The sequence below is a fragment of the Apteryx mantelli genome, chromosome 4 (genome assembly GCF_036417845.1).
Source record: "Apteryx mantelli isolate bAptMan1 chromosome 4, bAptMan1.hap1, whole genome shotgun sequence".
In the NCBI taxonomy this organism is placed as follows: domain Eukaryota; kingdom Metazoa; phylum Chordata; class Aves; order Apterygiformes; family Apterygidae; genus Apteryx; species Apteryx mantelli.
The window spans coordinates 86,850,723-86,865,584 of record NC_089981.1 but is presented as its reverse complement, the minus strand read 5'-3'; the positions used below and the strand labels follow the sequence as shown (position 1 = coordinate 86,865,584).

The 14,862-nt window shown below is 42.8% G+C and overlaps 1 protein-coding gene across 1 annotated transcript; it reads left to right on the top strand.

The window, feature by feature from the left end:
* The first annotated feature begins 1,683 nt into the window (after window positions 1-1,683).
* Window positions 1,684-14,344, top strand: PSMC6 (proteasome 26S subunit, ATPase 6). Its single transcript, XM_067295167.1, has 14 exons — window positions 1,684-1,826; window positions 2,371-2,450; window positions 2,792-2,831; window positions 3,029-3,081; window positions 6,807-6,874; window positions 7,349-7,463; window positions 8,379-8,466; window positions 8,900-8,961; window positions 9,055-9,178; window positions 9,478-9,539; window positions 10,564-10,684; window positions 10,775-10,855; window positions 12,929-13,000; window positions 13,858-14,344. The coding sequence occupies exons 1-14, from the start codon at window positions 1,700-1,702 to the stop codon at window positions 13,974-13,976; spliced, it is 1,212 nt and encodes a 403-aa protein (XP_067151268.1). The 5' UTR covers window positions 1,684-1,699; the 3' UTR covers window positions 13,977-14,344.
* The last annotated feature ends 518 nt before the right edge of the window (window positions 14,345-14,862 follow it).

The following is a 14,862-nucleotide window of genomic DNA, read 5'->3' as shown; positions in this document are numbered from 1 at the left end:
GTGCCGCGCTCGCACCCGCAAAGGGGATCGACTCCCTTTGCGAAACCCACCGCACGATCGGGGCCCGTAGCCCAGATCCATAAGGTCCTCGATCCGCAGCGCCCGCTGAGGTGCCTAACAGCGCCGCCAACGAGTTAGGCGTCCTCTCGGGCTGCGGGGTCAGACCTAGGTGCCTGCTTTTGGATCCATGCCTACCTTTAGGTGCGTACGGTGACCTGTTGTGCCGGGCCAAGATGACAAAAGCAATCTGTTGCCACAAAATTTGGAGCGTGTCGCTCCTCATCCCGTGCTCAGACTACGCAGACAACTTCAGGGCCTCAGTTCCTGCATTTTAGGTCCTGCAACTGTCTCCTGGCTGCTTTGAGAAATAGAAGTTCAGCTCCTAGCATTTAAGACCCTGTGCTGTAAAAAGCCACCTGCTGTGCACACGAGGGTTCTTCTCCATCAAGTTCTGCCCCTTATCATCACCGCACAAAGCAGCACCCTCTTGATTTACACATATTTCTCCATCCCAAGAGGAAAGATTAAGCCAGACCTGGATCTTTTCTTTCAGTGCCCAGAGTGTGTTCTCCATGGGGCATCAAGCAAGGTGGCAGCTCGGCCTGCTCTGGGACCAGGGGAGATACTGGTAACGGTGCATCCTTTCCTCCCAGCCCTTCCCTGCCTGGACAGACCCTGGAGCAGTTCTCAAAGGAGAGCACAGTTGAGGGTGTTTAACATGGAGACAGAAGAAAAAGTATTCCTGCACCTATGTCCAACGGCAGTTTCCATTTTTTCCAATGAGTTATCCAGTTTCCTCAGAAAAGCATGGTGTTTTTTATCTGTATTGTGGCCGTGCAAGAAACATTTTTGGATGCTCTGTCTTCACTAGCCCTAGTTGCATACAGTTACCTGTATGGTGCAATATTCCTGTAAGCAACTCAGCACGGCCTTAACCTGCAAACTCACGCTGGTCAGTGTTAAAAAGAAAACACTGCCGATTCAATTAAGTGAACTCACAGTCTAATTGTAGACAATACAGCCACAACTTTTCCTCTGACCACATCAGAGATCCCAAATAGCCAAGGAGGTTGGAGGAAACAGCCCTTCATAGGAAATACTAGAGTGATGACTGCAGAGATCAGCTGTCTGGGGGCGTCCTAGATTTAGGCCCGGGTGAGACTCAGGGCAGGCAGCAGGGCGCTGCTGGGGGCGTTGAGTACGAGCGATGCCCGGCCTGGCGCTACGCACATAGTGCGCAGGGCGGGAACGGCCGCAGCACCGGGCCCTGTGGCTCCCCTCTGCCGCCGCCGCGGCCTCACGCTCGGGCGGCTTCCCCGCCTCGGCCGCTTTCCGCAGCGCCCCACCTGGGTCCCATCCCGGGGGGGTTTTGAGAGGGGGGTTTGTGAGGGGGGGTTTGTGGGAGCTGCCTGCCCGCAGAGCGGCCCCTCAGCACCACACGCAGCAGCGAGCGCGGCCTGTGAGAAGATAGCTGCGCGCCTCTCTGCGCATGCGCGGCGCTGGCTGCCCCCCGTGCGCATGCGCAACGCCGGCTGTTTCTCCCTCGTGCGCATGCGCAGAGGCCCGGCGCCGCTTCACCTCCGCGGCGGCAGGGGTCGCTGCGGCGCGCGGAGGCCGCGACGAGGGGGGGGAGGGAGGGAGGAGGGGCGCGGGCGCGCGCGCGGGGCGGGGCGGGCGCGCGGCCCTGCCCCCGGCGGCCATGGCCCTTCCCGGCATTCCCTATGAGCGGCGGCTGCTCATCATGGCGGACCCGAGAGACAAGGCGCTGCAGGACTACCGCAAGAAGCTCCTCGAGCACAAGGAGATCGACGGCCGCCTCAAGGAGTGTGAGCGCCGCCGCGGGGGCCGCCGCCTTGCCGCCTCCCGCCGCCGCCGCGGGGCCCCGCGCCGCCGCCCGCGCTTCGTCATGGGGCCTGGCCCGGGGCAGCGCCGGCGGCCCGCGCCCAGGCCTCGCCCTCCCGCGGGGCTTCTCCGCGGCCTCGCGTCAGCGCCTTGCGGGCGCCCCCGCTGCGCCTTTCCTCGGCCCTTTGTCACCGCCCTGCCTCGCTCTGTCTTCCCGGCGCCGCTTCGCCGTCCCCTAGAAACAGCACCCGCCTTTGAATCGGGGCGTCTTAAATTCCCAACGGGATTTTTTTAGCCCTCTTCCGCGGAGTCTTTTCAGTCGTGAGGGATCCCCCTGTGCCCAGGGTGCGCGGGAGCCCTCGAGCAGGGGCTCTGCCCCGCTTGCAGGAGGGGGGCTGCCTGGGTGCGCGGGTGGCCCGCAGCCTGGCTCTGCCCGCTGCTTTGCTGCTGCTGCTGCCAAAGGGACTGCTCCTGGGCTCCTGCGGGACTGAAAGTTAGCAAAATCCTGTGTCTCTTTTACTTTTCTAGTGAGGGAACAGCTGAAAGAGCTCACCAAGCAGTATGAAAAATCGGAAAACGATCTCAAGGCCTTGCAGAGCGTCGGGCAGGTACGTAAGAGAAACAAGGCTGTAGCTATGTGTGGTGGTGGAGACAGTGAACTCGCGTAGAAGCAGCGGCTCTTAAGCCCATTTATGATAACGGAAAGAATAAGTGGGACCAGTGTAGCTAACAGAAACAGGTGTCTTACTGTCAGGCACAGACATACATGGAGAGGTTTCCTCTGGTTGTCCTGGTTAACAGAAACGTGTTGAAGAAATGAAAGTCCAGGTAGACAACGTGAAGCAGGAGAAAGGATATGGAAGATAACTGCCAGCATTGAGATTGTGGTGCAGGTTAAATATTCTTTTGGAACTGTAACTTACCTGTGTGCTAATTTATGCTTTTGCAGATTGTTGGTGAGGTTCTTAAACAGCTAACAGAAGAGAAATGTAAGTACATTGGACAGTTACATTCTTTGAAATCTTGAAAATAAGTTTTTGCAGTTAAAACTTGGCTAAAGATTTGGAGGAAAGAGGAATTAAAATGTCAGTGATCTGTATATTGGCAGAAAAATATTGTATACTTTATAGTTCAGAAGCGTAATTCAAAGCAGTGACTATATATATATTTAATCTTATCTCTCCAGTCATTGTGAAGGCTACGAATGGACCAAGATATGTGGTTGGCTGTCGTCGTCAGGTAGCTGGTTTATGTGAATACTCATAAAGAGTTTCTTCTAGTCTTGAGAATTAACATTGCTATTTGATCAACTGTGTTCCTAGTGGGATTAAGTCTCTTCTTCTTTATGCTATATTTGTCTATATTCTGCTGGTACCTGTTTCTCCTTTCCCTTCCTATCTGGTAGTGGCATAACTTCTTAGTAAAGATAAAACAGTCCAAAACGTTGTATGTGTTTATCCGTCTCATCAAGTTGAAGCTCGCTCTTTCTGTCTGATTTTAAACTGTTTGAAAATCGTTTATCATGACTTCAAACTGTCTGAGGTCTCCCCTGCTGTTCTGTGACTTTCTCTTCATTGAACGTTATTGCTGTAGTGCAGTGCTTTACGTCTAACATTATATAACTATCTGTCTTTATGTAACTGTGTATTTTTCTAATGCTTTTGTTCTCCAGTTGAATGAATAATTGTGGTAGGCAAGGCCGCTGTTCTGAAAAGCTTTGTGAGGTTTCTTTTTTGTCTTTAATGATCTTAGAAAAACTTGATGCTTCTAGTCCACAAGACAACATCTTATTTACCTATATCAAATTCTGTAGGAATTAGACACTTTGTAGAACTTTGCTTACAAAATAATCCATTTTCTGGTATAGTCAGCAAGAACCAGCTTAGAGGTAGTCTTTGTTTTTTATTTTTGTTTAAAAAAAAAAAAGTACAAGTGATTATATTGCAAACATGCTTTAAGAACGGCTTGTTGGTTAATTGACCATTTAATGAGACCCATTTATAGTAATTACAACAACTTAGATCAGCTACTTCTTACCAAAACTGTCTGTTAAGTAGGAACCACAATATCTAACAGAAGTTTTCTGCAGCTGCAGAGCCCCTGGGGGAGTAAAAATTAATCTCTAGGTTTTAATACGCTCATCCCCGACTTTGAGAAATGGAAGTGAAGAAGAATGCGTATGAAGTGTGAGGTATCCTCTGAATAGAGAGTAGCAACAGCAGGAAGGGATCATGTGTCAGGTCTCTGAGAAGGCAGCAATATTTTATTTATTTATTTGCTGTAATGTACAAGTAAGTTAAAGTGTAAACAGCAGTGACTTCTTAATCCATCTTGAACTGATTCATTTACTGTAGGAAGAGGTAACTGCAATTGCATGTCTAACATGATTGTAGCATATTCTCCCATATTGTGGAAATTCTGAAGAAAGGGAAACTTTGCTCAGTAAGAGATGTGTTGAGATATCGTGCTGGTGTTGGAGGTGCCTTTTCTTTGTCTTTCTGAAGAGAAACAGCTCTTGAGCGCCTACCGATTCTATGTAAAGAAAGAAAATGTTTTTTCAAGACTAATATGTGAATATTTTGCGATACTCAAATTTTCTGAATTAGTGTTTTAGCTTTATATTTGGAGATTGAACTGAAAAACAGTGTAGCAGAACAACATACAGAAGTTAACCAAGTATATTTAGATGATTCATCCTTAATGGAGCTGTGGTGACTGTAGGAGGAGTTGAGAGGCAACAAGGAAGTGGCAGAGGTGGAGCCTGTTATACTTGGAAGTATTTAAAAAAAAAAAAAGTTCTGACTGTCAGAAGAATTTCTGGTGAAGGCCCACGATTAGCAAAACTTGACATTGGGGCACACGTGCGGTGTTTTCCCACAGTGTTGGCTCTGTCAGTGGATCGTATATTTTGCAGGAAAGACGGGCTTTTTCTCCTCCTTTTAGAAACCAACTGTTTGTGAAATGTGGGTGTCAGTGTGTTAGTTTGTGTAGTATATGTATATCCATATATCCTGGACTTCTCTTGAGCATACTGATGTGGTGCAGCTGAGCTTGTATGAAGCATTCCTCACCTGCAAGAACTGCTAGTATTGAAATACTCTTTAAAGGCATAATTTTAAGCTTCATCCCTTTCAGTATCTTATGATTCAAACTCACTGTTTTCTTTCAGCAAAACAAAATATTTTTCGGAGGACATAAGGATACTTAACTCCTTTTTTGGGGCATGTGATAGGCCTCATGAGGTAGTCCTGAGGTTCTGTGTTGGAACAGAGATCAGTGCTCATGCTTGAATGAGTCTGAGCCTGTAGCATATACTTTTGAGTTTATTCTTGAATAAAAACACTTTGATCTTAAAAGATCCTCGATTTAATACTAGAGATTCAAAAACACACCCGTGATTGCTTTTCAAAAAGATAAAATATCAAGGCAAAGAATTTCACGTAATGTCTTTGGCAGCCTGACAGAGCTAGCTATTGAGTAAAGTCCCTTATGCTATGTGAGTCTGCTGAGGAAGGGGAGACTTAGTGTTTAAATTAAACAAAATTACTTCACTATCCAAAGTGTATTTCCTAAGTAATTAAAGCTCAAATGGTTTGTCTTTGTCATCTTCTCACTGCAAAATAACTTAAAACTTTTGGGCAATGTTGAATTGGGTAGAATTTCAAGCTCCTACAGGTTTCTTAAGATAGGCAGCTGGAAAGAGGTCCTATCAGTGACTCCAGGGAGGGAGAAGTGACAGCTTGATCCTAAATACTGCTAGAGACTAAAGAATTCTCAGGGGCAAGAGACCTTAATAAATCTCCCACTGAGGGAGATGATAAGCTTCAGGCAGAGCTTGCAGACAGCTGTAGAAATCCTCCTTGTTCAGATGCCGTGTAACTGCTTGGGGTCAGTAAAGCTCAGAATAAATAGCTTTTATAATCCCTAAATGTGGATTAAGTACCTTTTAAAAAAAATTACAGTGACAAGGTGATTTCTATGATTGTTGTTCAAGCCTGCGTGATATGAGAGGTGAGAGTCTTCTAGACCAGGTTTCTTAAAAACAAGATAAGAGATAGGAATTAGTAGTTTTAATCCCAGCAGATATTAGCAGAGGGTACCGCAGAGTTCTGGAGTAGGACTGCTACTGTGAAGCCTTGTTTAAAAATCTTATAAAAGGTGAGCAGTCAGACAAAAACTGTTGAGGCAAATGAATAGGGCAGCTAAGGTAAAGAATAATCGCTGATATCAAAAGAATAACATTACAAGTGGAACAGTTGACTTTGAAGATGGGATATAACTGGATATGTGAAAATGTACAAATGATGAAAGGCTTGAGAAAATGGGTTGTGGACTTCTATCCACCCTTTCTGATAGTCCAGAAATGAGAAGGCCATTGAGTAGAAGGGCAGCAAGTTCAGACTCACGTGGACAGGCTGTTCCGTATGTCCTTACAGGAAGGTTGCTTATATCTTGCTCTGAATCAGCTGGTTCTCTCCTGCATGGAGCAGAGGAGGGGACAGATCTCTCGCTAATCCGATCAGACTGGCAGCAGTAAAGAATTATATTAGGAACGTAGGAATTGATGTCTAGGAAATAGTACTTACTTTCAAAAGTAGCAGAGGTAGGTTAATGACCTGCTATTTGAGATCTTTTTCTGCATAAACAATTCTTCCTGTGATCTGTTTAGCTTAGCTGGCATTCAGCTGTGACAGCCTAAAGGCTCACTGGTCTAGGCCAGCTCCTGGATCATTTCTTCCAAAGATCACCTTCCCATAAAATCACGGGCCAGCATTTTTCCCAGTTAAAGCATTCCCAAAAATGGTGGTGAGGGACATAGTGTTTACTAGCCTAGCTGCTTGGAATGTAACGTGGCAGCCTTGTTTCTTCTGTCGTGTGATTGAGCACACGCTGCAGTACGCACCTGGGCTAAAACCAAACATTGCTTTTGAGTCTACTTCTAACAGAAATATCTTTGTGACTAGCTTGACAAAAGTAAGCTGAAGCCTGGGACGAGAGTCGCTCTGGATATGACCACTCTGACTATTATGAGGTAAGTTTCTGCTCCGTGGCTGTTGTTCTGCCCATCATATAAAGAGAAAAAATACTGATCTGAACAGGTTACAGAAATGTTCGAATAATCAGTTCTGTAATATTTTATAAATACTTTCTCCAAAGCAGTGCCTAAGTGAGGGCAAGTATTTCGAAGGAAGCCTTATGAACTTGATTTATCTGATTTAAAAAGAAGAAATGGGCTGTTTTCTAATAATAATTATCAGTTAAAACCCAGCATATTTTTAGCAGCTTTTTAAGCTGTTGTTTCTCCTCCACATGTTTTCATTTTTTTTCTAAAGCTTTTAAAAAGGTTGTGAGGTTTTGGGGTTTGTTCTGTTTTTTGAACAGTTTGTCTCATTTTCAAAGTGGGAGGAGGAGAAATCGCTTTCATCCTTGCACTAAGATTTATTGCAATAACTGTATAAATGTGTCTGCGCAATGAAAAACGTCTGCTTTTATTTTCATATTCCAGATATTTGCCAAGGGAAGTGGATCCACTGGTTTACAATATGTCTCATGAAGATCCAGGGGATGTCTCATATTCTGAGATTGGAGGGTTGTCAGAACAAATCAGAGAGCTGAGAGAGGTATTAAATATCTGAGTGAGAATTTTCAGTGCATAAATAATTGTTTTATTGATATCTGTCCCCAACTATCGTGAGGCAGGCTGTTAAAGGATACTGCCAGATTAGTGCTTGGCATATTTTATTAAGTTAGACCACATTTTCCTATACTAGAAAATAACTTCTGAAGAGCGTTTAGATGTTTTTCAGCTTTTTATTTGTCTTTGTGGCAAGCAGCAGTGCGATTGCAGGATGCTGGTGCACTCCTACTAAAGTAATCCTGTTAGTTTGGGCATCAGTGCGGCAGGCTGCGCAAGCCTGCCCAGGAATGCGGGTGTTTGAGGATTAGCTCATACTGCTGTGAGCCGACTGATGATAACTCAGATTGTTCGTGTGCTGTGCACACACCTTACAGTAGCAGAGAAGAATTATTCTAAATGCCAAAGCCCATTTCTCAGCCTGGTTACAGCTTATGTCTGCTGTTACTGAAGCTAGGATTCAGATTAAAATGAAGAACTCCTCCAAAGAAAAGGGTTTGAAGGGTGCAGAACCCTTTAAACTAAAGGAGTGCTGTAAAGTAAAGTGGGAGAGCGTAATTAGGAATGACAACCAGCAAACCAAACTTAAATTTTGCACAAAACCTGCTAGTTCTGGGTAGCTATATTATGGCTAGTGGAAAAACATAGTTTTAAGTAGCAAGCGTCAGAAGAAACAAGCCATAGCAGAGTTGAAGCCTGAAGAACAAGGGCAGGATTGTGCATTGATCCATTAGCTCAATCTGACAGCGTTTTCTTACTTAACTCTTTGTCTTCCTAAATTTGCTGTGCAGATGGATAAGAATAAATGTGCCTGGGAAATAGACCTGCAGGTGTGCCATGAACTTCCTAGAACCGCTAATCTAGTTTAAAAATGAAACTATATTTACCCCTCTCTTTTCAGGTAATAGAATTGCCACTTACAAACCCAGAATTATTCCAGCGTGTGGGAATTATACCTCCAAAAGGCTGCTTGCTGTATGGCCCCCCTGGTGAGTGACGCGTTATGGATATCTCTTACGTCAGCTGTGATTTCTGCTTGCTGAGGGGAAGTAAGGCTCAAGGGCAATATTCAGACCTGCTGACCTCAGGCGCTTAACAAGGCGCTGTCTCCTGAGTTGGGAGAAAACATCAGAGGGGAGTCTGAGCAACTAAGCGATGTGTCTCTCCCAGTGGATTTCAGAGGGAACCTTGGTATAAAAGGAACCTAAAATGGATGATGCAAACTCCTCCCTGACCTCAGCCCCTTGGAGACACCTTTCAGACAACTCTGAAGTGAAATTGTCGTGAAAGGGCAATGAATGCTTAACTGTTCCTCTCAAATTGTAATAGCCTTGCGTTTAAAAAAAAAAAAAAAAATCAAACTTGTAAGCTTGTCATGATTGGATTACTAGTTTAAACAGCTTCAGTCTCTTGTGCGTCCAGGTACAGGGAAGACACTGTTGGCCAGAGCTGTTGCTAGCCAGCTTGACTGCAACTTCCTAAAGGTAATGTAACTGTACTTTTTGCTCTTTTTTTAGTAAAAGTTAATCTGCTTGGACTCCAGTCTCTTCACTCCTTTGTCTTCTGTCCCCCAAAAGGTGGTGTCTAGTTCTATAGTGGACAAGTACATTGGTGAAAGTGCTCGACTGATCAGAGAGATGTTCAATTATGCCAGAGATCATCAGCCATGTATCATTTTCATGGATGAGATAGATGCTATTGGTAAGGTTAATGGTCTGGAGAATACTTAGTCTCCTTTGAACACTAAAATTAGCTATGCAGCTCCAGTGTTTCTTCTCAAAACAACTAAAGCATGCATGTTTGTCTGTCCAGAAGAAGCAGAATGGGACAGGTGTTTCAATTTCCTCATGGAGCTGTTACAGCTAGCTTAAACCAGGCCTGTTTGCATGTGGCTTGGATTTTTGATTAGGCTAAAAAGCACTTACGTAATTATCTTCTGATGTAACATTATGTGGAGGCAAAAATACTGTACTGTAACTTACAAGTTTGATGTGCCACAGGTGGTCGCCGTTTTTCTGAAGGCACTTCGGCTGATAGAGAAATTCAGAGGACTCTGATGGAGGTGAATGTCTGAACTTTTGACTACTTACTGTACAGTCTATTAAATAATAGTTCAGGTGTAAATTGTTACATTACAATTTGGATTGCTAGAACTGTTCCTGAGTTAGTATGTCAAGCTAAGAGCGAACTAGATAATGCTTCTGGAAAAGGCAGCTGAAAAGCTTGTTAACTCAGTCATAAATTCAACTTGGAGAGTAATTGAAAGAGTCTTTAAGATTGCTAAAATTCTGTAGTGTATTTTCTGCTCTTGCTGTGAGCTGACTTTGCAGTTGTTTGGAGGGTCTTAAATTTCTTCAAGAGGAAAAAGCAGAGCTTGTCTCTTTCAGTCCCAAAGATACTTACCTTCCAAAATTTTAAAACTGTAACAGTTCATGTTTCAAAACTAAGAGAGGTAGTAATTGTACTTCTTTGTTTCATACTAATTACTCTGGTAAACCCAGTTTTGTGAATATAACTTTGAAAACAGGAGTGACAGTTAAAAAAAATCTAAAGCTAATCAGAAACTTCACTAGCCTGTGTTTTTAAACAGTTTGCCCAGCTCAAAAGAATGTGTCTGCCTTACATACAGAATTGAATCACTGTGATCAAAGAGCAAGTACTTTGAATTTTCACAATGAAATGTCTTCATATGTGTATTAGTATTCTAGAGGCTGTTCTTCAAGTCTTATTTGAATGTCCTGGGCTTAGTGCAATACACTCCAAGTGTGTCAGCCAACCATTGGCGGCTTTAGCACTTGCACTGTCTTCATCGCCTTACTGTTCTGAGTCTTTCACGTTTGAGCTCTGCTTTGTTCAACATCTTTTTCCTGGACAAGGCATTTTCCATGTCCCTTTTTGAGCCCTCCTTCATCGCTTACACAATATACAGGGAGCTGTGGCATTCTGTTAGAAGGTCTATAGCATTGTTTCTGATTTATCTGTAGCGCTTTTGTATCTTGGTGAAAATAAGTATGAAGAAAATAAGTGTCATAGATCACGCTAAGGGGTATTGACTTGTTTAAGAGCCAACATTTGTTTTTTACTAGTTATTGAATCAGATGGATGGATTTGATACTCTGCACAGAGTTAAAATGATCATGGCTACTAACAGACCAGACACACTGGATCCTGCGCTTCTGCGGCCTGGAAGACTGGATAGAAAAATCCGTGAGTTACCTCTTTGCAGTGGCTGCAAGGAGGATATTATGTGTATGAATCATGTCTCTCTGTTTTTATTAAAGCTATAATTCTTTCTAGATATTGATCTACCAAATGAACAAGCCAGATTAGATATTTTGAAGATTCATGCAGGTCCTATCACTAAACATGGTGAAATAGGTAAGTAGGAAGCTGCCTGGATATCTTTATTTGTAAAACTGGGAAGCGGGTGAGTTGTTACAATGACTCTGATGCTGTTCTAACTTCTACCTTATCCTGGCCCCACAGTTCCTCCCCTCTCCCTCCCTCCGAATTCTGCACTTTTTTTTTTTAACGTATCCTTATCGAATTGTTGGAAAATCCACATGATTCTCATCAGGTAGTTTCCTTCTTCTAAAGGGAATCACTTAATGCAAACAAACAGCATTTCCATTAGCCAAAAATTTTGAAACTGGACAAGCCTGAGAACAGGAAGGAAACTTTAAAAGTCGTGGAGAAACTTTTTGGAAGTCCAGAACTGGCATAATGAAAACCTTGTTGTCATTTAAAACCAAGCCTAGTAAAAGGATGTCTTTGCCAGAGAGCTCTCTCCAGAGCCTGAGGGGCAGAAGTACCTGTCAGATAACACTGACAAGGTTCAGTGAATGACAGTGTTATTCTAAGCTGACCGGTTGTCTTAGTTTCACAGTGAGGCTTCGAAGCTTTCCTCAAGAACACTGTAATTGTGATTTGCCTTTTAAATAATATCGACTGCCCTTTTCTCAGTAATGATCCGCAGACCCTGCCTGCTTCTTCCCAGACACGTTACCCCCCTCCCTTCTGCTGACACGAGCTATTGATGCAGCCAGGCAGCGTGAACCGGATAGTGGAACTGATCTGGTTTGCCATCTGTCTGCCTAAACAGCTGCAGCTCAATAGAGAGGGCGGCCCAGGAATGGGAATGAGCTGGGGGAGGGCGAAGGGGATGAGGATTGCCTTTCCTGGCGGCAGTGCTGGCTCAAACATGCATCAAGCTGTAGACTAAGATCCAGAAGAAGCTCCAAAGCAAATCACGAACCTGAAGTAGAGGACAGCACTTCATCCCTTTTCTCCTTATCTTCAGGCACTGGAATAAAAGCAGGGAAGGGTTATTCCTTTACACCACGTAGAAAATGGAGGTGTGAGATGGGTACGAGCTGCACTCCTGAATGTGGTGTGAGAAGGCTGTGATGCTAAACTTGGATATCCTGAAAGGAAGTCCAGCATGATCTAATTCATCTGCAAGGTGGGGTGGGAGAAAGGGATGTGAACTGCCTTAAAATCCTAAGGGAACAACCTGCTCCAGGCTCCAGCATAAGATTCTCCTGCTGTAGTACTGATGTGTATGAAGAGGCTCTAAACTTACCAAACCTTGCATCATTTGATGTCACTTAGTCCTCTGGCTTATTTTTTCTGGCTTTCCAATTATGGGGAGGTTTATAGGATAGTATGCTACTTGGAGTTAGAGATAAAGTGGCAGAATTTCTCATCTCTAGGGTTTTTTGGATTCTTAAGATTCAAAAAAAAGCCTTTTAGCTCAAATGTCTCGATTTTCATAGAGAAGGTAAATTGTTTTGAAAAACTTCACAGAAAATAGTTGTTGACTTTTTTGGTGCAGAAATATGATTCTACAGAAAATAAGATTACGTTTCACGTACTTCTGATAGGTGGAATACAAAGTCAGAAATAATGTGCAGCCTTGAAAAAATCAGAATTTGCATGAGTTCTTATAAAGGCTGTTTAAAAAAATTTTTCTAGAAACTATAGCCCTAGACACTTTTTGTAAATATATATATGGATAAAATATCAGACTTAATACAGCAAAATACTTACTGCCTTTAGTAGATGCATTTCTTATAAACAGAAAGGAACCAGGTTATGATCAGTTGGAGATAAAAAAAAAAAAAAAAGCCACTGAAAACTTAACTGATGCATCGAAATGATGATTAGAATATTGTTTTGATGTAGATTTTTCTTGCATTTCATGTTGATGCTTGTAACTGCAAGTTAGTATCTTTGGAATTTCATTATATATTATGAGTGTTTGGCTGAGCTACATTTGTGTTTTAAAAAAAAGGGATAATATGGCTGATAAATTAACTGAAATAACTCTAGCTGATAACTGTTTGCACTGAAATGAAAAGTGTTGCTTTTCTAGCTGGACCTGCATTTCAGTGGTGTCTATAACCAGAAATATGAATTTATATCTAATTGGCGTTCGTGTTTTGTGAACAGATTATGAAGCAATTGTGAAGCTTTCAGATGGTTTTAATGGAGCAGACTTGAGAAATGTCTGTACTGAAGCAGGTATTATCTTAATTCTTAATTTTGATGTGCTAAGTCTTTATTAGTGCCAAACATTTGAGCTGTTACTCTGTTTCTCTGTTACTTCTGTTGATGGATTAAAATCCAAAGGTCCAAAATGTTCTGCTGGAACACAGGATTTGTTCACTAATGCTCATTTTTTTTCCAGGCTATAGGGACACCCTTTCTCAAGGGCTAGATAACATTTACTTCATGGAAATACTAGTATTTTGCTGCTGTGCAGACCACTACAACAGTTGCTTACTTCACAGCATGTCATGCATGTCTAGACTGTTAAGCATAAGCAGCAGAAATGGTGATATGCCCTGAAGCTTGAGGGAACATTTTGGACAAAATCTCCTTTCTTTTTTAACAAGTTTCCGTATGACCTATACAGTCACACAGAACTTGATTCTTTACATCCTCCTTCTACGGTTATCAACAAGTCTCTTATCAAGTCTGCTGCTAAACCAGCTAGGCATGCAAACAGTCCAGCCGATTCTGCACAGATCAGCTGCCAGATATGAGCAGTAGCACTGCATTCATGTGACATTGTGCCTACTAATCCCCTGTCATATACAAGCTGGATCCAAGCAGAATTACGTGGATTTTGGCACTGTTCTGTAACATGTAAAAGAGCCCTATAGTTCAGATTCAGCACCATGGAAAAAATGGCTGTACTGTTCATCTGTCAAACTACTTTCTACAAACTAGATATATTCCAGAAACAGTGATGCCTGTGATACACGTAGCCTGTGTAACTTTGATCCTTTTCACTTTGAGACTTTTTGTGCTGTCTTCTCTGTCCGGTTGCTGCAAGTAGCACCAACTTATTCTTGCTATTAAATTACTCTTTGCAGGTATGTTTGCAATCCGTGCTGATCATGACTTTGTAGTTCAGGAAGACTTCATGAAAGCTGTTAGAAAAGTGGCTGATTCTAAGAAGCTGGAGTCCAAGCTTGACTACAAACCTGTTTAAATTAACCATATAATCCGTGGTTGACTGCACAGGGCATACTGGGTTAATATATAAAAAGAGAGAAATAATGTACCTCGTGGTTATTATCACAAGATGTTTGTGTTATATGTAGCTAGTAATTTGATAACACTAGTTGCAAGTTGGCTACAGAAGTGTTTTCTGTACAATTCTGAAATACAATATTCGTTATAGCCCAGGTTAAGTAAAATGTGTGGAGATGTGTTCTCTTAGCAATTATTGTGTGAACTTATAAATGTGCCTGAATGGGTTATCAGACTTCAAGAAAGTCAGTTCATTTCTTGACTTTTTTTATATCAATACATTTCCTTCCCCCAAACAGTTGAATAAAACTTGTTTAAATTGGCTTATCCCAGTGTACCTCCTCTGTAACTCTTTTCCAAGGGAATTAAATTGCATGTCCTCAGTAGTTGAAGTGTAACTCTTCCTCTGGTATAGTGAGTGTATTTACAAACAGCCCGTGAGTCAGTTTGAATCCTGTACCTTACATACCAAAACATGGCAACCTTTCCCTCATTTAATTATTCATTTAATTATTGCTCAGAATGCAGTAACTAAAGTCATTAAAGGTGTTTGCATACACCTCACTTAAAATGCCATCCCTCTTATGCTAGAAGGATAACTCCTATGCTAAATGTCACTTTACCAGCAAAAGCATCTTAAGTGTCTTTTAAAGACAATCATCATCTGCCCTTTGCCCATAGAGGTGGCAAAAGTGATAGCAGTTGACATACAGAAGTTCTGGTTCCAGCTTTGGGGGTGGGGGAGAAAGAGACACTTCCTTTCCAAGGTCTCTGTCTATAGGGACTGAAACAGTCCCATATACTAAAGGTTAGCTTTGAACTGGTGCTGCTTTAGGCGTGTGGTG

Excerpts from the sequence above, each read along its gene's own strand:
- PSMC6 (XM_067295167.1), top strand. The coding sequence starts at position 1,700 with ATGGCCCTTCCCGGCATTCCCTATGAGCGGCGGCTGCTCATCATGGCG. Across the intron at positions 2,451-2,791 it reads CCTTGCAGAGCGTCGGGCAG|ATTGTTGGTGAGGTTCTTAA; the intron begins GTACGTAAGAGA and ends ATGCTTTTGCAG. Across the intron at positions 9,540-10,563 it reads TTCAGAGGACTCTGATGGAG|TTATTGAATCAGATGGATGG; the intron begins GTGAATGTCTGA and ends GTTTTTTACTAG.